Raw genomic sequence first — 27,171 nt, 5'->3', positions numbered from 1 at the left:
GGTTGATAATGTGTGTGTTTGGTTGACTAGTCCCTCAAATGGAATGATTCACACCTGGGGAAACTTGACAACATCTGGACATGACATACGTCTCAAGAGCCCAAACTTCAAGCTTCATGTGGTGACTGAGATGACATTTTTGGGTCCTGAGAAAACAGTGAGAATGTTGTGCCTGCGGGAGGAATGTGAATAATCTGTGGTCAATAGTAGAAAACTACTTCCATCTGAGTGTGCACAAAAGTAGAGTATATTTCTAAATCACATTTAGTGTCAGGCTGGTCATACAACTTGCTTTGATCAATAGAATGCAGCATGCAAATTTTAGAGCCTATTCCTGAAGAGGTCCTGTAGCTTCTGCCTTTTCTTTCTTAGAATGATGCCCTGCGACCACTGTGTGAGGAGGCCAGTCTAGCCTAATGGAGGATGAAAGACCATGTAAAGCAGAGTCAAGGAATCCCAGCTGATAGCCAGCATCAACCGCCAGACATTCAAGTCAGTCTATCATAGACCGCCCAATTCAAGTGACCCTCCGCCTGTATGTAGTCACATGAGTGACACCAGGTGAAACTGTAGAGGAACTGCAGTTCCAACCCACAGAGTCATGAGAAATAATAAATTGTGGTCCTAAGCCACTTAATTTTAGTGTAGTTTTTGTTTGTTTTTTTACATAGCAGCAGATAAATGAAACAACCCTGATCTTAAGATCTTATAATCTATAGGAAAAAACAGACAAATAAGCCAGTAATAATCACAATAAAAGGTGATGATCTTTCTAACATGGAGGTGCAGAAGGCCTATGGGAGCATATAGCAGGAAAATGAAGGCTTGTTTAGTGGGGAGGTATGGCTGTATAGAGGGAGGAACATTCATCCTGAGATCTGAAAAATAAGAGGCATTTTTATCCATAGGGATGGAGGGAATGTAATATGCAGTGACCTCAAGCTAAGAAAGCATTTACTCAAATTCAGCATGGTTGTTACATCATGGGAGTCTAGTTAACACTACCTGAATGAATATATAACAAGGCATCAGACCTCCTTAAAGTATACCTTGCTGATGCATTATCACCACAAAGTGGGTTATGGAGTTATATTCTGGGTATGTTTATGATAATTCATGTGTGCTTTTATGTAGTTGTTTTTGGCTAGATCATCAGTGTGGTTTAATAATAGTAGTTACTGAAGACCTACGATGAGTCGTGGGCTATGACACGTTTTCTACATTAATTATTTTATTTCCATTTATAACTGCCTTGCAGGGTAGAGTATGCCCTCATTTTCTTTCTTTTTCAAAATTGAAGTATAGCTGATACACAACGTTACCTTAGTTTCAGGTGTACAACACAGTAATTCTGTCATGCTACGCTCACCACAAATAGCTGCCATCTGTCACCATACGGCACTATGACAATACCATTGAGTATATTCCTCATGTTGTACTTTTCTTTCCCATGACTTACTCATTCCATAACTGGAAACCTGTACCTTTCACTCCCCTTCACCCGTTTTGCCCACTGTCCCACTCCCCTCCTCTCTGGAAACTATCAGTTTGTTCTCTGTATTTATGAGTTTATTTCTGCTTTTTTTGTTTATTCGTTTGCTGGTTTTTGAGTATGCCTCCCCATTTTATAGCTAAGGAAATTAAGGTTCAGAGAGATAGAATGAATTGTCCAAGCCCTGAATCAGGTCACCATGAGATCTAATAGACTTGTTTCTGGGGTCCACAAAGTCAGAACTATGTTTATAATAATACTAAGACATTAATTGCCTTTTTCACTATGTTGGCATTTGCACTTAGATTCCTGGAGGGCTCTCACTGTTCCCTAATTTATAAGAATGGCTCAATATACTTAAATTGCTTCATGTAAATATTATAATATACACTGAATACCTGTCTTCCTTCTGGGAAGTTGGAGTTGTAGTATATGCTAGAGATGTATGGTACCTATGTCCCTGACCCCATAAAATTCCTGGTGTCCTAAGTTTAGGTTTGCTTTCCTGGTAGATAAAAGGCTAACTGGTTGTCACAATTCATTGCTGGAGGAAGAACTGAGCATGTCTTATGTGTGATTCCACTGGGAGAAGACTCTGGGAAGTTTGCACCTGGTTTCTTCCAGACTTTGCTCCATGTGCCTTTTCCCTTTGTTGATCTTGATTTGTAGCCCTTTGTTATGATAGATCCCACCTGTGAGTACAAACACATGCTGAGTCTTGTGAGTGCTCTTAGCAAATTACTAAACCGGGTGGGGGCGGGGCGGGGTCTTGGGGACGCCCAACACACTAAGTGAAATCTAAACAGGATAAACTCCCCAAAATCCATCTCAAGACACATCATATTAAACTACTCAAAACTAAAGATAAAGAAAAATCTTGAAAGCAGCCAGAGAGCAGGGACATGTTACCTGGAAACATTACCGAGGAACACCCATTCGAATGACTGGATTTCTCATCTGACACCATGGGGGCCAGAAGAAGGGGCACAGCCTCTTTCAAGTGTACATTCTGGATCTGGCTCACCAACTTGTCAGGAATGAGACAAAAACCTCCTCAAAGGAAAACTCAAAGAATTTGTTGGTAACAGAGCTGTCCTTAAATACTGACTAAAGAAGTTTCTTCAGACAGAAAAGAAATGATAAAAGAAGGAATCTGGAGCACGAGGAAGGAAGATGAAACAAGAGGAAAACAGAACTCTGGGTACAAAGAAGAGAGTGTCCTTTTCCTCATGGCTTTTATAAATTATATTTGATGATTGAGACAAAAATTAGAATGCCATCTGATAATCAATGGTATTTAAAAGCGGGGAAGGTAAAGGTACCTAAATGGATGTAAGGTTTCCACATTTCACTCAAAGTGGTAAAATGTCGGGGTGCCTGGGTGGCTCAGGTGGGTGAGCATGCGACTTTGGCTCAGGTCATGATCTTGTGGTTTGTGGGTTTGAGCCCTGTGTTGGGCTCCACACTGAGTGCAGACCGTGCTTGGGATTCTCTCTATCTCTCCCTCCTCTCTCTCCCCCTCTCCCACTTGCACACACATGTGCTCGCTCTCTCTCTCTCACTCAAATTAAATAAAAAAATAAACTTTAAAAAGTGGTAAAGTGTTATTAGTTATAAGCTATATATATATATATATATATATATGACATATATATATATATGACACATAAAAGTATATGGTAATACTCAGAGCAACCACCACAAAAACTGTAGAAAGAAATACACTCAAAAACACTATAAATTAATCAAGATGGAATCCTAACAGATGTTCAAGTAGTCCACAGGAAGGGGAAAAAAGAAACACAGGAATGAGAATCAGAGGAAATAAATGGAAAATATATAATAAAATTGCAGTCTTAGGTGCTGCCATAATTACCTTAAATGAATTGGAATAAATACATCAATCAAGAGAGCCCACAGTCCACGAGTTGGCATCAGATAACAAGGGTACCTACCATTTGGCTTTCTGGGGTCTGTTCCCTGCACATCTGGGGGGCTGTTCCCAGCCTCCCTCTGGGGGGCTCTGCCTGGAGATCCTCGACAGGCTCTCCCCTCAGGGTCCTGGGCTGCGCTGCTGGTGGGATGCTGTTTGCTGGGGGTCCAGCTCTGCCTGTGGGGCTCAGCCTGGGTGCTGGGCACACAGGGAGGGGCTTGGGATCTGCAGGAATCTGGGCTCAGCCTTCCCTTCTGCTGTTCTGCCTCTCTTCGTTTGTTTTCTTCCTCTCGCTTCCTGGAAGCAAAGCCAAGGGGAAAGAGGAAAAAATTAGAAGAGCGTGACCCATCCAAATATTCCTGACTGAGATTTAAATTTTATGAGGAGCTACCACATCACAGGAGGGATTTGGAAATTCATGATTACCACAATGTCACAATTTTCAGTCTTTTCTGCAGACCTTAGAGCTCAACAGAAGATGAAGCAGAAAAGAATCTTATAGATCAGCCTTTGCCCAGCTGGGGCACACATGATGGAAAACTATGTGATGGGGCACACATGATGATATGACAATCCTGAGGTGTGTGTGCCCAAGCTTGTGTGGGATCCCTGCCTGTAACTCCACGCCTTTTTCTCCTATTCCAGAAAGCACATCAGAATGCTGCTGAGAGTGCCAGTCACAGGGATGACCTTTAATCTTCTCTATTTCTTAAAAAAGACCATCGGCAAACCTTAGGATTATATGAAACGATTACTTACAAAGCACCTCACAACTGATTATAATACACCTGTGAGTTGCCACATGGCTATCCAGAGCTCCAGCTAAGGAGGCAAAGCCACTCATTTTGCAGATGAGGTCCAGAAGGCAGGAGGATTTTCAAAAAGTCATACACAAGTCGTGGTGGCGAGGCTGGCACCTGTGGATAGCAACGGACTAGAAGAAGGCTGGCCAGGAGAGGCCAGGAGGAGAAACGAGAGGCAATGGGAAGAGGATGGGCCTGTGACAGCCCAGTTCCAGAAAGGGGCAAGTTGCCTGAGGATGAAGGAGCTGAGTTAAGGACAAGGTTTGTGTGACCAATAGCATCAACTGGTAGGGATTTCCAGGGGAAAGAAAGGGGGAAGAAAACTAACATTTATTGAGCATCTTCTGTACTGGGTACTGAGGACCATGGGGTTCGAGCCTCCCTAGAGGAAACTTCGATTCAGAAGGGACACTGAGGAAACAAAGACCTAACAAATAATGGAGGAAGTGCTCTGCTAGTGTGCTTGCACAGAGCAAGTAGTGATTAGTTTTGTCTGGAGGAGTCCGGAAGCTCCCAGCTGGGGCTTCTCAAAGATGTGAAGTCTGCTGGGGCAGATTGGATGGGAATGAGGAGTTCGGTGGGAGGGAGCAGTTTGGGCGAAGGCAAGTAGTGTGGAAAACTGGGTCTGTTTTGCCTCTTCTCATCTTTGAACGATGCTTGCTATACCCAGCAGGCACTCAATGCAGATTTGCTGCCCAGATGACTCAGTTATTGCTCAGGAAGAGAATTAGGTGGCCACATAAGGTTCAGGTTCAAGTAGAATGAATGATTCGGTGTAGTGGAGAGAAGCCCACGCTGGGAAGTATGAGAAATTTTCTAGTCCTGCCCCTGCCAATAACTACATTGAGCCGGTCACTTTCCTGTTCCTGAGACTCAGTTTCCCCAGGTCTGACACTTGTGTGATAGTTTATAACCTGGAATTGATTTAGGGGCCTGTTTAGAAGCCAGATGTCTTTACAAAACCTGGGATATCTTTTGTAACCAGAGAGATGTCTTTTATTGTTATAGTTGGTATCAGAGTCCCTCTTGGGGGAGGGAGGACCTTGTTTAGACAAATATTGTAATCAGCTTCAGAACGGACCTGAGGGCTGGCAGCAGGTGAGACGTTTGGGACCTAGGTGGTGAGTGGCCCTGAGGCTCCAGGGTAGGGCTATTCTGTGGTGACAAAAAATAAATAAATAAATAAATAAAATAAAAAAATAAAAGAATGTTTGAAGCTCCTGACAGGAGGGAGGAGATGAAAAAACCAGAGAGAGAGAGAAAGGAGGGGGAAGAAAGAGAAGATAGAAGTCCCAGCATTGTGTAGAGCAAGGGCCAGGCCAAAGAGAATCCTCCATGGTGAGATGATGGAGAAGGACTTTACATCTGTGCTCATCACACTTTAACCCACAGAGTCTCCTGACATCTCATTAAAATTTAGGTTCTGATTTAGCAAGCCTGGAGTGGGGCTCAAGATTCTGCATTTCTAGGGGCATCTGGGTGGCTCAGTTGGTTGAACTTCTGATTCTTGGTTTCAACTCAGGTCATATGTCCTGGTTTGTGAGTTCAAGCCCCGCATCAGGCTCTGCATTGACAGGGCAGAGCCTGTTTGGGATTCTCTCTCTCTCTCTTCCTCTCTCTCTGCCCCTCCCCTGCTCACATGTTCTGTCTCTCAAAATAAATAAATAAACTTTAAAAGAACAAAAAAAGGCTCTGCATTTCCAACAAGCATTCAGGTTATACAGGTGCTGTGGGTCCCTTGAACCACACCTTGTGTAACAAGGCTTAAGAAAATGGAAAAGTGTCATATGGACTGTGAACTGTATCAAGATGGGCTAGGAAGTGCGTTTCTCCTCAGTGATGCAACTTTTTTTAAGGTCTACTAGGCTCATACCACTTTTTTATAAGCACCCTGACAAGCTGCAGAGCTAAGATACCAGACATGGAAGCAAGAAGCAAGAGTGAGGCAGAGGCACTAAGCCTCTGCAAAGTCACAGAATTCAGATTTCCATAGGCTGTGGGATTTGAAGCAATGCTTGTTTAGATCTCAAGGGACACAGAAGACCCAGATGTAACCCGCTATCTGGGTTACACTCTGATATAAAGCCTTGTCCACTTAACTTCCCCTTCTGAAGGTTTTTTGTCCTGTGGTGAAAGCTCCCGATCTGGGGTCCACGCTTGCTTATCTAATGGGTTCCCACTGGCTCCCATCTGAGCAGAAGTGGCCAGATGGGTTGTGCTAACTCCTGTGTCGCTCTGATGTTTTCATTTGATGCCGGTTTTGTTCCACGCTTTGCCAACTGCTGACGCCCGAGTGTGCGGCCCTGCAATCGACAGGCTGGCTGGACGGCCTGTCATCATCAGCGCCTGAGATTCGTATGGATGCTAGCAGGTGCCAGTTCAGTGTGAGCTGTGTGGGAGAAGGCTGCTTTTCAGAAGGTGGAAGCATCTGGGTGGCTGAAGTGCCGCTAATTGATCTAACAGCCTTGCTCCTGGCAGGCAGGGGGATGGCCTCTCTGTTTATGAGCACCGATGAAGAGAACTGCTCTAGGAAAATATTGGTCATTTCGACAGACACACACGTGCGGTTGTCTGGCTTGGCAGCCACATGGATCTCACTGCCATTAAGAAGGGCTTTGAGGTGATAAATTAGACTTTGTCGTTTGAGCGGTCATTTCTCTTTCTTTGGGGAAAGCAAACAGCTTTCCTTTTCAATTCCAAGAAGCCACTTACAATCAGCCCCTGGGCAACCCTTGTTACTGCACACCTTTCTGGGCCTCCAACAGAGACAGCCACAGGACACACAAGGGATCCGGCCTTTTAGAGTGATCAGGATGTCCAGAAAGCAGGGGCACTCGGCCTTCTGAAGACTTCTTTGGAAGGGGAGGTTTGCAGGAGGGTGTTGTTGTTTTGTTTTGTTTTTTGTTTTTATTTTTCATTTTGGTAGAACCAAGTAAAGCAGATTTGGAAGAAAGAATGCAATTATCAGAATATATCATTAGACCCTCAGTCTGTGAATAGAAATAAATTAATGTTTAAAAAATTTGACTCATTAACAAAAAAAAAAAATCTTCTGGGCGGCACACCGCCCACAACTGTGCAGTTCTCCAGAGCTGTGGCTCTTGATGTAAAAGTAGTGATCGCTGGGGAAAAGGGGGGCGGTGGGATTAGAGCTGGGAACAATGCATAACCTGCATCCTATTATATACCTGCTGCCTTAAAACAAAAGCAACAACATGGGGTGCCTGGGTGGCTCGGTCAGTTAAGTGGCTGACTTCAGCTCAGGTTATGATCTCATGGTTCGTGAGTTTGAGCCCCACGTGGGGCTCTGTGCTGACAGCTCAGAGCCTGGAGCTTTCTTCGGATTCTGTGTCTCCCTCTCTCTCTGCCCCTCCCCCCACTCACATTCCATCTTCCTCTCCAAAAAGATTAAAACAAACAAACAGAAGCAACGACAGCAACACACATGCACACACAGGACACAGCCCGAGAGGAGAACACGAGCCTATGCATATCCCTGGGGAATAAGGTCCAGTGCCACTGTTCATGGCCCAAGTTCAAAGGAATTTCAGGTGATTCATTTTTATTTGGTAGATAAGGAAAATGAGGCAGAGAGGTAAGTTATTTACCTATGACTACATACAGCTGAGCTGGAACTCAGCTTTTCACCCCTCCCTGTACAATTTACCTCTGTGACTGAGTCATTTTCGTAACATTTCACTTCATCTTTTTCTATCATTTAAAAAATGAACTGGGTCATAAGAAGAAACTGCTAACATTGCATCAGAGTGGCCATTAACAGCATTTCAACCTAGCCCCGGATGTAGCCTTTCATCCTAAAACTCTCAGATGCAGTAATTGTCCTGAAATGTAAGTGTTTTTTTCTCCAACTAATTTATTACAGAATGTGTAAGTTCTAGTAATCTTCGTGGGGATTATGTTATAAACTCGACCTATTTTGGTCCAATTTAGCAAACAAACACTAGAAAAAGAATCAGTGCTATTCTAGTTTATATGAAAAACTGAAGAGAAAAAAAAAATCCTGTCTATGACACAGCAAGTAACATTTTAGCAGGAGATTTATTAACATGGCGGAATGTTCACGCACAAAATAGTCCTACCTTGTCCTCTCCTTTTTTCCATTATCTTAAGGGAAACTGACCAGACAGCAGTTTTCGAAGGACTGCCAATTAGTCTGGGTTGTACAGTCTTTTCTAGAGCAATGCTTATAGCTCCCCAGAGGCTCAGAGTATAAAAAAGGGAGAAAGTCAACTGAAGATGACATCATTGGCAATGTCCATTTTGGGTCCTGTGCACCACAGAGCAAAGAAAGTCTCCCAACTGTAGGCTGAAGGAACTGGGGCTGTTTCCCCCAGGGCAGAAAAGATTTAAGGGACACATTGCTGCTGCAGATCTCTGAGGTGTTATTGTGAGGCACTGGCGTGCCCTGCAAACCCTCCAGATCAGACCTAAGTCCCAAGGATGGGGATTTCTCCAAATTAGTGGCCTAGATGGCAACTGCAGAAATGGGCCAATAAGAAACTCAGTAATCAAAAGATTGCCTGATGTGCAGAGAATCAGATCAAGGGCAATCATTTAAATGACTTGGCCATCCAATGGCTTAGCATCTCAGGACTGGGACTGTTTGCAGTGTGGCACAGATCTGCCTCTGGACCTGGACAGTTTGAGTCCTGGGAGATGATGTTTTTCTACCCTCCTATGTGGCTTCCATAGAGAGCTGCATTTGCCCAGTTTTGACAAGAAGAAACTAGTTCTGTCAGACAACGCAGAAAGAAGCAGGGTCTTTCCCATTCGAGTGGAGTATTCAAGTTTCCATTGCCATGGATGTAGGGCCTATGAGGGGTTTGAAAGATGTGATTAGAATGGCTTCACAAAAAGGGACATCTAGTTTGTTTCGACGTCCTACTGTTGGACCAAGTTAACTGGGCTTTGCCCTAATGACATTCTTGATTATAGTCTTGGTGTAGGCTTGTAACCAACTAATCTTCTTAATTTTCTCAAAAATTTAGTTAGAATTTGATGTGCTCTGCCATGGTAGTTAGCTTTGAGAGTAATAGGAAGAATTTTTTTATTAAACTATGTTGCAGAATTGTGATGGTGGCTTGGCACCACTCTTTTTTTTTTTTGAGAGAGAGTGAGAGTGGGGTAGGGTAGAGAGAGAGAGAGGGACAGAGGGAGAATCCCAAGCAGGCTCCATGCTGTCAGCCCAGAGCCTGATGCCGGGCTCGAACCCATGAAGTGTGAGATCATGACCTGAGACAAAATCAAGAGTTGGATGCTTACCAACTGAGCTACCAAGTTGCCCTAATACCATTATTTTTTTAGTTTTTAATTTTTTAAAAATGTTTATTTATTCTTGAGAGACAGCGAGAGCAGGGGAGAAGCGGGGGGGGGGGGGAGACACAGAATCCAAAGCAGGCTCCAGGCTCTGAGCTGTCAGCACAGAGCCCAACACGGGGCTTGAACCCACGAGCTGGGAGATCATGACCTGAGCCAAAGTCGGACGCTTAACTGACTGAGCCACCCAGGTGCCCCACAACACCATTCTTTTAACAACAACACTGGAACAACTGAACAAATACTGGGTTAAGAGAAAAACTGATTTAGGGCCTGATTCTGGTTACACTTATAAGTATAAGAAGAAAGAAAGAAAGAAAGAAAGAAAGAAAGAAAGAAAGAAAGAAAGAAAGAAAGAAAGAAAAGAAAAAAAGAAAGAAAAGAAAGAAAGAAAGAAAGAAAGCAAAGAAAGAAAGGAGAAAGGGAGGAAGGGAGGGAGGAAGGGATGGAGGAAGGGAGGGAGGGAGGAAGGAGGGGAAGGAAGGAAGGGAGGGCGGGAGGGGGGGTGGGGGGAAGCAGGGCTGATGCACGCTGGCCTGTCCAAACGGATGCTGGCACCTGGAGACAGCCTGCAGCCTAAGTGTGGTTGGTAGGAGTCCTGGCTTAGGGCAGGACTGAGATTCCTGTGCCATCTTTCTCCTTTACTAGCTGTGTCATTTCAGGACAGTTAACCTCTATGTGGTATTTTCCTTATCTATGAAATGAGATTAAAGATAGTTGCCCTGTGTCTACCTTACTGAATGACTGGATGGACTTAATGAACCAATATATAAGAACTTTGTAAGCTGTAAAGTACTATATAAACGTAATTGGCATTACTGCTTTTTAGGTAAAGCTGTTAAGATAAAGCTGCCCCATGAAAGGATCTGGTTAGAAGTGAAGAAATCAGTGTCTGGCATGGGTTCCTTGCAGTTAAGAGCCATAGGGCTTGGCCTGATGATACTTTCAGAGATGCTCATTGATGAAACCACACGACTCCCTTTCCTACAAGAGCCGCTTTAATCATCTCTCTCCAACCTCTCGTGGGTCCTGCATTCATGGCAATGGAAATCTAAATACTCCACTGGAATGGGAAGGAGCCTGTTCACTGTTCTGCAGTGTCTGACAGAATTTTCCTTTCTTCAGCACTGGGCAAACACAACCCTCTGTGGAAGCGACACAGTGGTTTCATGTTCAAATACATGCAGTGGTGACCCCCTTTGCTCTTACGTTTCTTTTAAGAATCAGAATAAAGAACTGTCATAAACCTGTCAAATGGTAATTTGCTCATGAGAAATATCGAGGGAGCTAGGAAGCCAAAGGCACAGATACAGAAGCACCAGTGTGTGTTGTGAAGATAAATGGTATGTAAACATAGTTCCTGCCTGAGTAGGGCAAACAATTAAAGTGGTACTCTTACAGAGATCCACAGAATTGAAGGAGACCTAAGAGAGTATCTGGCCCAAGCTTCCCACTTGGCTGAGGGGGACACTAAGGCCGAGAATGAAAAATGATACATGTAAGGTTTCAGACCCACTGTAGGGGCAGCTATTAAACATTTAGGATTTTATGATTAAATGCTTATTAAATCTCAGGTATTTTAAGAGACTGGACATATGGAGACACACAATATAATCCCTGTTCCCAAGGAGTTGATAGTCTAGTGGGGGAATGAGGCCCATTCACTCCTGCAGATGGTTCTGCGTGTAATGGCTTCTGGATGTGATGAGGGCCAACACGGAGGGATCTACACGGAACTATGGGAGATGTGGGAGGCAGTGACTACACTGGAAGAAAAAAAAAAAACACCTAGAAAGGGTGTCAAATGAGAAAGAGGGAAGGAACTGAGAGGTTATAAGAGCGTGAGCGAGGACATGCAACCCAGGTCTCAGAGAATCTTTGACTCAGAAGAAATCTCAAAGACTGGCTCTTCATACAGCTGAAAGAAATTCCTTGTATATCACCCCGGCGAGATGATAATTCAGTTTCTGCTGGAATATTTCCAGGGAAAGGAAGCTGATTACCTCACAAGGCATAAAAGGTTCCGCTCTAACCTTTTCAGTTGGTGTTGTGTGGTATGTAATGGGGTCTTCTGTACGATTCTGTCTCTTCATTGTCACTGAATAACAGGCTGAGTAATATCTGGTCTCTGACTTCCTTTCAAGGGAAGAAGAAAATGTCACGTGTCTTAGGACCTTTGACTTATAGAATGTTAGAGCTGAGGAGCGGGGAGCTCAGATATCATTTAGTCTAATGGTTTTTAAAAGTCTCTTTGTGACTCATGGACTTTTTTGACATTGTGATAAAAATATGTAGGTCTCCTCCCCCAAAATGTCCATATGCTCATGATATACAAACCGTTGCACACAGTTTCAGGGCATTCATGGAGCCCCAGAGCCCATCCTGGATTAAGAAATCTTTTCATTTCTTGGGAAATGGAAAACTGAGGCTCAGAGAAGTGGGATGAAATGGAGTGGAATCATAGGAGTGATTTCCCATGGGTCAGACGACAATGTGAGCAGAGGAGTAGGGCTTATGGGTCAACCCTGGAGAAACTGATTGCCAGACTGAAGATGTTCAGGGAAGCAGGCAGTAAGCGGATCTATTATAAATTGAAAAGGAGACTTGGGGTAGGAGTGGGGGTGCCAGGAGCACTTTCTTTATCTGAAAGTTGGTTTATGGAAAAGGGTGTAGACTTTTCTCTTTTGCTTTAAGGGGTATCTCAAGACCAAAAGGTAGAAAAGAACTTCTGACAGAATTGCCCTCTACTGGAATGTGTTTGAATTCTTTGTCACTTGACTTTTTTGAGGACACAGAACAACCTCCTTAGAAGGGACTTCAGCATCACAAGAGTTTGAACTGGATGACTCAAACTGGACTTGATTATGTTAACTCTAGGAGACATATGCAATCTCATAGAGTAGCCAGAAGGCAGCTCAGGTCTCCCAAAGAGTATGGTAAGTTAAGGAAAGGGAAATGTGAGGAAGTGAGGGAAGTTCAGGGTGGCGGAGCCCTCAAGTGTGAGGGTGTGGGAGGGAGGCAGTCATGGAGAGAAATGGGACTTGGAGATAGAAGCGGAAGCAGAATGATGAAGGGTCTTATGTGGGACCATGGATGGTATTCAAGAACAATGGCCCGTGTAGCATGGTGGGACATGAGAATGGAGGCAAGAGGACATTTCAAGAGGAATTAACAGAATCAATGGTGGCATCACTAGCAGGGAAATCAGGAGGCGAGAAGAAAGGCTGTGCTGATGAGGTGTAGGTTTCACAGTGAGTCTGAAGTGACAGTGACAACAAGACACAAAAATGGAAAGTGTTGGCAAGTCACAAGAGGACAGCAAAGTGGAAATGCCCACTAGGCAACTGATGATGTGGAATCAGAGTTCCAGGAGGTCAGGATGTGAGACAGATTAATGGGCTATCTACAGAGATGAAGTCACTGAGGTTTCATGAGTAGACACCTTTCCAATGGAAAAAATGTATAGCATGAGTAGAAGTCTAAGGAGCAAGTCTGCAGAGCTGACCTCAGTGTGGAGATGGTATAATTAAAAAGCTGTGAGAAGGAAGAGATGGAGAGACAGAAGAGAGCTGGGATAAGAGAGTGAAATAAAAACCCAGCAAAATGGAAGCTTCTGGGGACAAGAGTGATCAACATAAATACAGTCTTGTCTAGTGTGCATTCAACTGTGTGCTATGGCAGGTAAATTATAGCAATGTTCCTTTTGGCAACAACATAGGTGGTGCAGTGTGAGTTATAAAGTGCTTTTAGGTGGATTATAGCTATTTCTTAAATAGTACTTTCTAAAAGACATGCCTTGGAAAGCATGACTAAAACTTTGCTCTCTCCCAATTTCTCTATCAGTAAATGAGAAGTCATTTGAAGTTTAATAAGTTCTTTTCACATCGTTGCTTTAAGGATGGTGATCTGTGCCATCCCGATGTGCTATGCTGGGAAAGGTAGACTGAGGCGGTGCCATGTGCCTGGGTCACCTTGGCCAGCGAGGCGGTAGCAGCGAGGACTGAAGTCAGCATTCTGATTTTTGTTCCTTAAAGCCCAAACCACATCCAAAGTTAAACACTGACTCAGATCTTAAGAAATAACTTCTGAGAAATAAAATTAAAACAAATGAAATCAGTTTCTTCTCCCTTTAAATATTTCTCTTGGAGTCCTATGCCCACAAGCACCGTAGGAGGTGATGGTTAGACTGTAAGAAATTTATTTACTTCCAATAATGACACCTAATAGAGGAAAGATTGTGACTGAGAAAAAGGAAAGAGGTTACCGTTCCCAGTTTGGGCCATTTCAGATATTATCTCAGTAAGCACAGCTCCCACATAACAGGTTTTTAAAAAAGACCTTCAGGGGTGCTGGGGGGCTTAGCTGGTTGAGCATATGACTCTTGATTTCAGGTCAGGTCATGATCCCAGGGGTGTGAGATTGAGCCCTACGTCAGGCTCCGTGCTGAGCATGGAGCCTGCTTAAGATTCTCTCTTTCCCTCCGCCCCTCCCCCACTTGCTCTCCCTCTCTCTCTCTCAAAAAAAGTAATAAAAAAGTTTTTTAAATGAACTTCAGAAACTAAGAACTAAGAACAAAGAGGACCCATTGTCCATAGCCGTGAAACCAACCAGGATAACAATGAAGGGGGGGTTGGGCTAGATGGTCCCTTAATCCCCCTACCTTTTCAAACCCTCAGGACTTGGAGTCACAAAAGGCCTGGTTAGAAAAAAAAAATATTCTAAGGCTCTATTTATGCATGTCCTGAAGTGAAAGCCCTTCCTCTCTATAGGAGATCTTCTGACAAATGGATTCTTGGTTCTCGGCTCTATGCTGACTCAGCAGTGCCTGTCCAAACTCTTGGCCCCTGGGGTATACGGCCACTAGGCAGCACTGCAGTCAAAGGAGAGAAGGAAGAGGCTGAGATCATTAACAGAGAAGACTGGGGCGGAGGTTCCACAGAACTGGAGAGTGCCTACAAGTCAGCTGGTCTAGTTTGTCATGTTTCATAGATGAAAAAACTGAGGCTCAGAGGACGGATGCTGTGTTACCCTACAACCCCTCTATTCTGCTGGAAAGGGAGTTTGGGGACTCCAGGGCCCCCTCTCTATGCTAATGAAGTAGAATGTATTTGGACTAATACACTGCTTTTTCTTTTTTAATTTTTTTGGTGGGGGGGGGTGTGCAGGGTGGGGAGGATATACAAAGTTGTTGCCTTTGTACAGTCCCACCAACATATTCAGGTAGGTGTGACTTCAGATTCTGAAAACAGAGTCTCACCCATAAAAACCTGAGTTTATGGAAACATCAGATGGAAGGAAATATAGCATTCCATCCCTTACAGAGAATATTTAACTTACAACTCAGGATAATTTGCCATGTGTATTAAGTAATACCTACTTAACAGTTGTCACTCTCATGCAAGGAAATTTCCTAATAAGGATAGAAGAAGAGGCACGTAGAGAGGCCTCAGGTTAAACTGGATTCTTTGGCAAAAGCGAAGAGAAGAGACCCTCATAAAGAGAACCGTGCAAGATAGTATTTCCTAGGATGCCACCAACTGCAGTAGCTTCGGTCACAGAAAATGATGTCTTCCTGTCAATCTCATCTACCAAAGGCCACCATTATGGTTAGCATCCCAGTTCACAGTGGCATTTAACTTCTCACTAAAATGGCTTATCCTGCCTTTTATTATTATTTCAAATTATTATTTATTACACACATGCTTCCCCCTTGTGGGCAAGAAATGGAAGGATTCAAGATTTAGAAACATTCACGATCCAGCCAGGAAGTTAAGATTCTGCCTGTTATCTTCCGCATCAGAAGTTTGGGGACCTATACCTCCTGATGCAATAGTTCCCTGATAAATAAAGCATCCCAACAAAGGTATCCAAGAAAAGGTAAACCAAGGCATAATCTAAAATCAATCACTTCTGGTAAAATAATCACACTGTATATGTAATAGGCACACATGACTATTTTACATAGTCTATAAAAATAGCGTGAGGTCCTTGAGGCAAAATCACTATTTTCTCTAAAGGCTCTAGCCAAGAGTTTTGAATGTACAGTAAGAACCCGGTCAATGTTTCATGAACACATCACATGAGTTAGTACAGATTTGATAAGGAATAGGTGGGGAGGGCAAGTTATTCACACAACTTGGTCGCTTTAATCAAATCAAAACTAGACGCTTCTCATGAAGTAGGTTAGACACTGGTGTTGGTTTCCTGTGGAAAGGCAGGAAAGGAAGGAGGAGGAGCAGTTATCTCTCTGTAGCTTCCTGTAGGTAAGCTCCTGCCCCCCACTCCTTGCCATCGTGGCTGTGGCAATGGTTTGTCCCTGGGTTGGAACCGGAGGGGCTAACCTAGACGAACAGCCAGCCACCAAGTAGAGACTGGGCCTTGGTCCTTCCCTGTAGCCTCAGTGCCCCATAGGCCTGGTGGGCAAAAGGGGGCGGGGTGTGACACAGGGACAGGGATCAAAATTATTTCTTTCTGATCCTCTTCGGATTCCTCCTCCTGGCCACTGCCCACCCCCCCCACCCCACGTGCCCCCTTCCACCCTGATTCTGGGCTGTGAGAACATAATGTCCACAGCTCTCACTTACTTGGCAGCAGCATCTTTTCTCAACTGTTCGTGCTTCATGAGGAGATTTTTCCGATCTCGAAAAGCTTTTCTGACCTTGTACCCTTTGTAGACCGCCTGGATTTTGAAGGCAGCGATGTCTTGTATGGCTGCGATGGACAGGGCGCCGTGCTCCAACATGAACTGGATCACTTCATGGCGCTCACCGAGCAAGGCATAGTCAAGGGGAGTGTACCTGAAGGAGGAAGGTATTTTGTAAGTGTTGGCATGTAACCTGAAGTACAGTTCAGTTGGCAATATTATGCAGCAAAGGAAACTTCATTCTGAGATGTGGACTCTTCCTCAGGCAAGGCTATCTTGTGTACTCCAGGGCTGTTCCTTTTTTTTCCTGAGGGGACAAAACAAGGCAGGAGCTGGGGTCAGGTGCTTTGTGTCACTGACCATGATGGTTCCTGGGTCTTGCTTGCTGGCTCACAAACCGGGGGCTATAGGAACACATGATCACTTTTCTTCTTCCCCATGTGCCAAATAATACCCTGCTCCTATCTGAAAAAGTACTGCAGATAATTTCCTGTGGGACTCCTAAGTTTAAGCCTGGGACTACTGATAGTTAATGCTTGTGAAATAAAAAATACATCTCCAAATGGACAGATTTAGTATATGATGAGGATGGCTCTTTAAATCAGAAAGCATTTATTAAGTAGTTTTGGGACAGCTGCATAGCCATCTGGAAAAAAAAGAGAAAGATTCTTATATCACATTTTACATGAAAATGAGTTCTGGATGAAGCAAAGACCTAAATATAGAAAAAGAAACCATGGAAGTACTAGAAGAAACCAGGGAAGACTTTTTAAAAAATTAGAGTGGGAAGGTCTTTTCTAATAAAAATAGTACAAAACTCAAAACTGTGAGAGAAGATTGACAAATCCAACTACATAAAAATAACAAAATTTTGCAGGGCAAAAAACACCAAAAACAAAGATAAAAGAGAGTCCTCAGAACAGGAAACACTGATGGCTCCTAAACATATAAAAATATGTGCAGCTTCACTCATTTAAGAGAAATATAAATTAAGACTAACAAGGAGAGTTAGGTTAGCTAACCAATGAGCAGGTTAGCAAAGATTAGAAAGTTTAATAACCCACTGTGCTGGTAAGGATGCAAAGACAGGCTCCCTATGTACTACTTTAATCTTCAGAAAGACCAATTGGGCAGTATCTATCAAAATTGTTCCCACATCTGTCCTCTGGCATTTCACTTGCAGGCATATATTCCAGAGACCTGCTCTCGTGCGTGCGTGCGTGTGTGTGTGTGTGTGTGTGTGTGTGATGCTTTCTATGTAAGGATATTCACAGAGGCACAGTTTGAAATAGTTAAAGAATGGAAACAACCTCAGGATCATCAACAGAATACTGCTTACATAAAGTACAGGCCATTTGTGTAACGAAGTCATCTCTATAATGCAGCCATTACTGTGGCATGTGAATAAAATAAGGAACAATGTCCAGGATGTCTTGTTAAATGAAGAAAAAGAAAACAATTAAGCAATAGAACAGTATTATGGCATGCTCCTTTTGAATAAAAAAAAAAGAGAACATATCCCTGTATTCTTATTGATGTAAAATATATCTTTCGAAGTTTACCAAGAAACTGGTTGACAGCGACATCTCTGGGGAGGAAACTGGTTGTCTCAGAGGCAGGGGTAGGAGGGACATTAAGTTTTAACTGAATGCTTTTTTATGCCTTTTATTTATTTATTTTTAATGTTTATTTATTTTTGAGAGAGGGAGAGAGACAGAGTGTGAGTGGGGAGGGGCAGAGAGAGAGGGAGACACAGAATCCGAAACAGGTTCCAGGCTCTGAGCTGTCAGGACAGAGCCCAACACGGGGATCGAACCCACAAACCGTGGGATCATGACCTGAGCCGAAATCAAGAGTTGGATGCTTAACCAACTGAGCCACCCAGGTGCCCCTTTTATGCCTTTTTATACCTTTTAAATTCTGTACACTGTGCATACCTTTTTGATAAATATATTATTTAGAAAAGATGGGTTTTATTGTCATATAGCTATATATTTGAATCTCAACTGGCTACTTTCTAGATGTATAATTTTGGGCAAATTCCTTTCTTAAAATATATCCTTTCTATTTCTGGAAATATAAAATAATTGGATAAATACACAGAAGAAAATAACAGTCATCTATTCCCCCCCCCCCCTTAGAATTAATCAGTGTTGTTATCTCGGCAGGTATGTTTTTTAAATGATTACTTTGTAATAATGACACATATTTTAAGTATTAAAATAATGCAAAAAAATACAAAAATTGAAGTAAAATAAAATCCCAACTCTACCTTCCAACAATGGTAATGCTGACTGTCACTTCTTAACCAACTTACCTCTCCTCACTACAGATTTGGCATGAAGAATAAATGAAATAATAAATCCAAAGAAGATAACACTGTGCCTGGCATAAAAGAAGCAATTAATAAATGTCAGCTGTTGTCGTTATTATTATAGGACATGCACTGCATCAGGGTTTGTGATACCATGGTCACATGTCATCGATATTGTTCCCACAGGACCCAAGCTAGGAGTTATGGCCACCTAACGACTGCTACTGATCTGATTCCTCTCTGGGAGACTGTTACTAATCCAACACAATCAGAGGTGTTAGGAAGAAATGATCAGCTGATTTATGAGGTGGAAAAACTGATGATTATATGGATGCATGATTAGACACAGAAAATCATCCAGTGATTATAGAGATTTTCTCTCTTCAAAATTCACCTGACAGTCATAGACGTCAATGGAGGAGATTTTTCAGTATAAGCAAAGGGTGGTTTGGTCACTTCTATAAGGAAACTGAATTCAGAAGGAAGTCTGTATGTTAAAATTAAGAAACTCTCATTTTTAGGACATCTTGATCTGTCTTCGCTGTTCAGGGACCAGAAGGCCCTATGGTAGAGGTGCCAACATAAACTTTAAAAACATTATCTATAAGTAGGTAGTGTCTTGTAAATTCAGAAGAACTTTAAAATTTTTCACTATATATTTTATTTAAAAATTTTATTATTTAAAAAAAATTTAATTCTAGTATAGTTAACATACTGTACTGAATCAGTTTCAGGTGCACAATACAGTGATGAAGTGATCAAGATAAGTGTAATCACTATGTATTCTAAAATATCTTTCATGACCGTACTCTCTCCCAATGGAAAAAATTATCAGAGTCACAGAACTCTATGACAGTAGAGCTAAACTGAATTTTGGAGGTCTTTTGGCTTAACAGCTTCATTTCATAAATGAGTAAATAGATTCAGAAAGTTTAAGCAACTTGCTGAAGGTTATGTAACTAGTTCCCTGCAGAACCCAGACCTGAACTAAGACTGTATGACTCCCTGTTCAGTAATCCTTCCACAGCACATCTATCAGTCCTGGAATATAATCCTTGTACAGAATGAAGCTGCTTCTCAAATCAATGTGCAAATTACGTATGCATTTAGTAGGTTTGATCGTCTTTTCTAGAATTACTAATAGGAGTGTCTTTTTCACACAGTATACAAGCAGGATTATCAAAATCTGGTGTGTGAAAGTAAGGCCCAACCTCTGCCTTTGCTATATCTCTCAGGACACTTGTGGATGGAAAATTATATTTTAAATATCTTTATCATGAAAAACTGTATTTTTATTATGAGAAACTTCAAGCATAAAAATAGCATAATAACCATTTATATGCTCATTACCCAAATTTAACAATTAGCAAGATTTCTGCCACATTTGCTTCCTCCAACTCCTTTCTTATTATTTTTGGTGAAGTGTTTTAAAGCAAATCCTAGAATTCCTATTATGTAATCATTCTGCACTACGGTATTGATCCACAAATAATGTGGACATGAGCACAACGTCATTACAGTATTCAGCAAAATTAACAGGAATTCCTTAGCAAAATCTAGTACCCACTCCAAACACAGATTTCCCAATTTTCTAAAAAAATGCCTTCTTTATAATTGGCTTATTCAAATTAGGATTCTTAGTCAATATTTGATTCATGGAAACACAGTCCAAACATCCAGAAATATTTTAAGACCAAAGTCTATGCCTAGTGTTTGGGGACTGACCATATTGCAAATTACTACTATTGAATCTTTCTTCACCCCAAATTCAATTTAGAAACACTCAAGTGCTGTGAATATTCCCATCGATGCCGGAGGGTGGCTGTCAGATAGTTATTGACTGAAAGCCAGCGGTAGTTGGCAAAAATTATGTCTATACAGTGCACATCAAGTGCTTGGTGTCAGTGAATGAGAAGTAAAAATTAGCACCATGTTGATGGTAACCAGTCAAGAAACAATGTAGATAAAGCCAAGAGACAAGATACAATTGGCCTTGCCTGTGCAGGAATGGTCTGATGGGATGAGTGGAAGGCCTAAACTGGAATGTCAATAAACATCAAAGGCAGAGCCGGGTTCTGACATTTGCACGTCAAGGTGCACTGCTGATGAAACATTAAAGGAGACTAGGATATTGCCACTGTCTCTTTTCATCTAAAGATTGGCAAGTACAGTTAGGAGGATTTTTCCTTCAGTCTTTTGGTCTGTAATTAACATATGTTTACTCTAGGAGGCAGTAAGCACCTTAATTCATACTCTTACTTAGGCCTGAAATTTAAGGCTTCCCCTAAAAATGGGAACTGAATTACAACAACAAATGTTTTTACTGTTTCCTAAGAAAACAGCAGTCAGGCAGTAAATACTGTTATAGAATAAATCCTTTCTAATAGACCTAATAAATCATCACAAATTCCTTAGGATTCTTAACCTTTCCCTTTTGCCTTTATGGGATTTCTAAGAGCGAAATCTTCTCTCTCACATATCTGCTTTCATGTCAAAACCTCAGCCTTGAGGATTCTGCTTGGCTTTCCAGCTTCCTTCAATGTCCAAACCCCTAAATCTTCGAGTCTTCTTGGTTTTGCAGTTGTCATTTGACTATAATAGAGACAGTGAGTTCTTTATACAACCCCTTCCAAAGTAAGACATACTAGTCTGATTTACCTAATACTGTATGTACTCGAAGAATTCCAGAGTTTCTTTCTTTCTTTTTTGTTTTTTTTTTAATTTTTTTTTTAACATTTATTTATTTTTGAGACAGAGAGAGACAGAGCATGAATGGGGAAGGATCAGAGAGAGAGGGAGACACAGAATCCGAAACAGGCTCCAGGCTCTGAGCTGTCAGCACAGAGCCCGACGTGGGGCTTGAACTCACGGACTGCGAGATCATGACCTGAGCCGAAGTTGGCCGCTTAACTGACTGAGCCACCCAGGCGCCCCTGTTTTTTTTTTTAAAGTTCATTTATTTTGAGAGAGACTGAGACAGCACAAGTAGGGGAGGAGCAGAGAGAGAGGGAGAGAGAATCTCAAGCAGGCTCCACACTGCTAGCGCAGAGCCTGATGTGGGGCTTGAATCCACGAAGCCGTGAGATCATGACCTGAGCCAAAACCAAGAGTTGGATGCTTAACCAAGTGAGCCACCCGGGCGCCCTAAAGAATTCTAGAAATTTCTAATGCAGGTGTGAGGCAGGGGAAGCTACTGGGAGCCTGAAAGCATCAACTCAACAATGCAAGTTATTTACTGAGCACTTACTTCCTGAAAAGCACTGTGAGAAACACAGAGATGACGATTCTCTTCAGGAGTTCTCTGCTAACACAGAAAAAGGATTACATAAAATTATCAGATAAAGTGAAGTGTGCTAAGTGCTATACAAACCCACAGTGTGGGGGAGAGCTTTGCTTGGAACACCTGCCTCGGGGATCAGAATAATCTTCTTAGATGGGACTGCATTTGAATGGAGGAATGACGTGACTAACAATTATATTAGAAATATGATTTAGGGAGGCTACTTGGGAACCAAATGAACTGAAGGAGGGAAATTTCAAAGGATGCAGAACAGCAAGGAGGCATTGCGATAGTCCCGGGAATGAGTCAAAGAGGGCAAGATTTAGACAATGGTGCTGGTAATAAAAAGGAAACGACAGTGTGAACCAAGGAGAGACACTGAGTCTGAAAGACGGATTTAGAACTCACCGGCACCCAGGTGATTACTGAAGCCTCCGTGGAGATGGGCTGAGAGGAAAGATCTAATCCTTGAAGAATGTTTAAAAAATAAAAAAATGGAAAAGGAGCCAAAATAAATGGAGAAGGAGCAGACACAATTGCAAGAGAATCAGGAAACTAAACTGTCACAGAAGCTTTGAGAAGATAGTCTCAGTAAAGGTAAAGAAGAGGGGTCAGCAGAACCAGGCGATGCAGAAAGGCCAATGAGAGTAGACAGGGGAACCAACATATGATTTCTCAATGAGGGGTCTGTCAGAGACCACTCAGACACTGTTTCAGCGTAAATGTGAGGATAGAAGGCAGACAGCAAAGGCGGGAACTGTGAGTAAGGGTAAATAAACGGAGCAGTGCACGCACTCCGAGAGCAGGAGGGCTTTATAGGCAGAGAAGAAAAACTTCAGAAAAGAAATAAATTGGAAAATAATAGGCGGAGGCTATCTTTAATGGGGAGGGGTTCTGAAAAGTAGTGGGAGGGATGAAGGGGTTCACCCCAGAAAGGAGGAGCAGTTTTCCTGACACAAACAGGTGGCCTAGAAAAAGTGCCCCCTTCTCCACAAAATCTCCCACAGAACTGGCAGTGGTTATGGGGGTGGGGCTGGTGTCATGGGAGGAAGCACTGCAGTTATAGCATCCGTGAACAATGGTTCCAAAACACAGACCTGGCCAGGCAGAGCTCAGGTGTGGAAGTCACATGTTCAGAATCTTCCTAGATCCAAGATGGCCAACACTGTCTCCTGCTTAGACTTCACACTGTGTCTGCTCCTTTTTATTGGGCCTGGGCCCTGGGGCATAACTCCAGCCTAACTCTGAATCTTACATTATTCAATCCTCTCACCTGCTCCTTATTTTTCATGCCACATGATGGCACCTCTGTCCACTAACTGATAATAACCTCTTTATCAGGAGACATTTCTTGAACATAAGACACATTCTACTGTCCTGACCAAATTCCTAGGTCTGGTCAGTCAGGACTCCCCTGACTTTATGCCAGCTACAAGCCACAAGAACCTAAGTGTCCTCATCTGTAGAATGTGAGCTTGCCAGAAGTAATATCTAAAGTTCTGAATAATTTTAAAATCCCATGATTCTAAATCAATACTTTTCTTTAGGTTTAGGATTTCTTACTGTAGTGTGGTGTTTCTTTATGAGTATACTTATTACTTCTGAACTAGTATCTAAATTTTTTTTTATATAAAATTTTTTAATATATTTTTTTATATAGAGATTTTTTCATATAGCAGAAAGGATGTGAGTTGAACAACAATACATTCTTTTCATCAACAGCTTACCTTTCTTCATTATTTTCCATCTGATTAGGAAAAGCAGCAAAGTCTAACAGTAATTTAATGGCATCAAGATATCCGTTGTTACAGGACCAGTGCAAAGCTGTTCTTCCCTATAAGCATAAACAAAAATCAGGTATATCTGGAGTAGGTATTTTTGGACACATACTTAATTATGAAAAGGGAAAATATTAAATATACAGTGGAGAAAATGGATGGTATCTTAACCAAGTGATCAAAATTAATACTATGTTAAAAGGAACGATATGGGGGCGCCTGGGTGGCGCAGTCGGTTGAGCGTCCGACTTCAGCCAGGTCACGATCTCGCGGTCCGTGAGTTCGAGCCCCAAGTCAGGCTCTGGGCTGATGGCTCGGAGCCTGGAGCCTGTTTCCGATTCTGTGTCTCCCTCTCTCTCTGCCCCTCCCCCATTCATGCTCTGTCTCTCTCTGTCCCAAAAATAAATAAAAAATGTTAAAAAAAAAAAAAAAAAAAAAAAAGGAACGATATGTTTCTAGAGGTGATACCCCGAGAAGGATTCAATATCACTTGTATAATATTCTAACCAAAAATGTAAAACTTAAGTCTAATTATGAGGAATCATAAGGCAAACTCCAATTGAGTGAGATTCTACAAAATAAATGACCTGTATTCTTAAAAAAAAATTTAATACCATGAAAAATAAAGAAGGCATGAAGCATTGCCAGAGATACAAGGGGGATATTTCATAGTTTTAAAGAAGTCAAAGAGGAAGATATCACAACCCTAAATCTGTATGCCACAGCTATTAAATATACAGAACAAAAAATGACAAAATTAAAAGGGGAGATGGTCAAATCCATAATCATGGTGAGAGATTTTTAACCCGTCCTTTGTAATAGTTCATAGAACAAATAAATAAAAGAGCAGTAAAGATATAGAAGACCTGAACAATACAGTAAAAAACTTTGATCTAAGTGATATATAACATTGTATCCAACTATGACACAATTAGTATTCTTTTCAAGTGTACATAGAACGGTTACCAAAATCGATCATAGGCTGGGCCACAAAGAAAGCCTCAAAGGACTTTGAAGGATTAAGATAATTCTGAAATAAAGTAAAGTAAAATAAAATAAAATAAAATAAAACAAAATAAAATAAAATAATTGTGTTATTCTGATTGCTTTCTGACCACAGTAGAACTGAAGTTACAAATCAGTGTGGTAGACAGAATAAATGCATGCTTTTGCAAAGATGTCTACATCCTAATCTCTGGAATCTGTAACTATGTTATGATATTGGAGAGGGGGAATTGAGGTTGTAGATGGAATTAAGGTTGCTAATCAGCTGAACTTGAGATGGGGAGATTATCCTGGATGATCTGAGCAGGCCCAATGTAATCATACGGGTCCTTGTAACTGAAGGAGGGAGATGGGGGAGTGAGTGTCAGAGTGATGCAGTGTGAGGGTGACTCAGCTAGTCATTACTAGCTTTGAGGATGGAGGAAGGGGGCCACAAGCCAACGAAGGAGGGCAGCATCTAGAAGCTGGAAAAATTAAGGAAACAGATTCTTTCCTAAAGCCTTCAAAAGGAATGCAATCTTGCCCACACTTTGATTTTTAGCCCCATGAGACCCATTTTGGACTTCTGACATCCAGAACAGTAAGATAATATATTTGCGCTGTTCTAAGCCACTAAGTTTGTGGTAATTTTTTTTTAGCAGCCAGGAGGAAACCAACATAATCAATAATCGAAAGATAATGAGAAAATGCCAAACTGCCTAGATATTAAACAATATGCTTCTAAATGATCTATGGGCCAAACAATAATCAAAATAGAAATTAGAAAATGTTTGAACCCAATTATAGTGATGGTGCAACTTTGTGTGTGTGTGAGAGAGAGAGAGAGAGAGAGAGAGAGAGAGAGAGAGAGAGAATCCGAAGCAGGCTCCATGCTCAGAGTGGAGCCGGACGCAGGGCTCAATCCCACGCTGTGATCATGATCTAGGCCAAAAATCAAGAGTTGGATGCTCAATTGACTGAGCCACCCAGATGCCCCAGTGATGGTACAGCTTATCCAAACTTTCAGGATAAAGCTAACGCAGGCTTAGAATAAGAATCATGTGTAAATACATATATTGGAAGTGAATACTAAAAAAAAAATCAATGATTTAAGCTTTCACCAAAAGAATCTTTAAAAAAATAGTAAATCAAACCTGAGGGAAGTAGATGGCAGGAAATAATAAAGATATGAGTAAACACCAATGAAATAGTAAATAACTTCAAATATGGAAAATTAACAAAGACAGTAAGTCCTTTGAAAAGATGAATAAGATGGAAAAATTTTTTTAAAAAGAAAAGAGACAACACACATTACCAATATATGAAATGAATAAGAGGAAATTACTATAGGTCCCATAGTCATAAAAAAGGTAAGAGAATATGTGACCAACCTTATGCAAAACATTTGATATTTTTAATAAAATGGATCAATTTCTCAAAAAATGCAACTTACCGTGGCTGAAAAGAAAATAATTAGAAATCTGAATAGTCTTGTATTTATTAGTGATGCTGAGTCAGTTATTAACACCTTTTACACAAAGAATACCTCTAGATAAGATGGCTTCACCAGGGAATTTTTCTGAACATTTAAAAGGAAGTAATATCAGTATTACACAAATTCTTTAGGAGAATAAGAGGAACTACTTCCTAACTCCTTTTAATTCACCATGTAAACAGCAAAGAGGTAAAAAAAACATGTTGAAAGATGCAGAAATAGTATCTAACAAAAATTAAATGGCTAATTGTGAATAAAAAACCCCAATTCTTGGCAACTAGAAATACAAGGAAACCTATAGCAAACACCATATTCAATGGTGAAATAGTTAAAGCTTTCCCCTTGAGAAGCCAGAATGAATTAAGGGTGCTAACTATCACCAATTCTATTCAACATTGTATTGGAGGTCACAGTTCAATAAGGTATGATATTCACAGATGATATGGCTGTATATGCACATAATCCAAAACAGTACATAAGACCTAAAAACACTAGAAAGTAGCTTGGCATACTACTTATGTAAGAAACCAGAAACTTGTAAAAAAAAAAATGTAGAAGATACTACAGATTGCAAAAGATGCATTTCTAATAACATAGGTACAAGAACCATTTTTTACATATTTTTCATTATGTCACTCTCACATATAGGAACAATCCTGATAAATATATATTGAGTGAATTAATAGAAATTATATTTTCTGGCTTGGAAAAACATAATATGCCAGTATTTTTGAAGACTTAATACAATTAAACTAGCAAAAAAAGTCCATAGTGGCAAAACTGAGAGAAGTCAATACAATCCTATATGGCTAGGGAAGTGGATATTAACCCACATGGGTTAGAAAGCAGTTCGGCAGTAATATATAAGAGCTGAATCATATTCATATACCAATAATAAATAATCTCACTTAGGGGAAATTATTCTAAGGATACAATTAAAAAAAAGTTAAATGCACTTTGATGATTAATGAAATGTGATTTATAATATCACGAAAAACTATCCAGCAATAGGAAGTTACTTATTTAATTTTAAAACTGGGGTTACAAACATAGTTTGGATCCTGACTCTCCACAATAACCCTGGCCCTGTTGTCACCTTAGGGTAATTATTT

General features: G+C 41.4%; 1 protein-coding gene across 6 annotated transcripts in view; it reads right to left on the bottom strand.

Annotated features, from left to right (window-relative positions):
- INVS (inversin) overlaps nt 1-27,171 on the bottom strand; it is a 154,533-nt gene that overhangs the window by 29,522 nt on the left and 97,840 nt on the right. For all 6 annotated transcript variants that reach the window (XR_007458966.1, XM_049635290.1, XM_049635308.1 and 3 more), the window contains 3 exons: nt 23,530-23,636; nt 16,150-16,362; nt 3,448-3,722 (listed from right to left, as the gene is read on the bottom strand). Coding sequence is in view for 5 of the 6 variants with exons in the window: in XM_049635290.1 (XP_049491247.1) it covers nt 3,448-3,722; nt 16,150-16,362; nt 23,530-23,636 (595 nt within the window). In the remaining variant the exon portion in view is untranslated. The remainder of the gene's footprint in view (nt 1-3,447; nt 3,723-16,149; nt 16,363-23,529; nt 23,637-27,171) is intronic.

This window comes from Panthera uncia, chromosome D4 (genome assembly GCF_023721935.1).
Source record: "Panthera uncia isolate 11264 chromosome D4, Puncia_PCG_1.0, whole genome shotgun sequence".
NCBI lineage: Eukaryota > Metazoa > Chordata > Mammalia > Carnivora > Felidae > Panthera > Panthera uncia.
The sequence above is the reverse complement of the archived record's forward strand: the minus strand, read 5'-3'. Positions and strand labels throughout refer to the sequence as shown.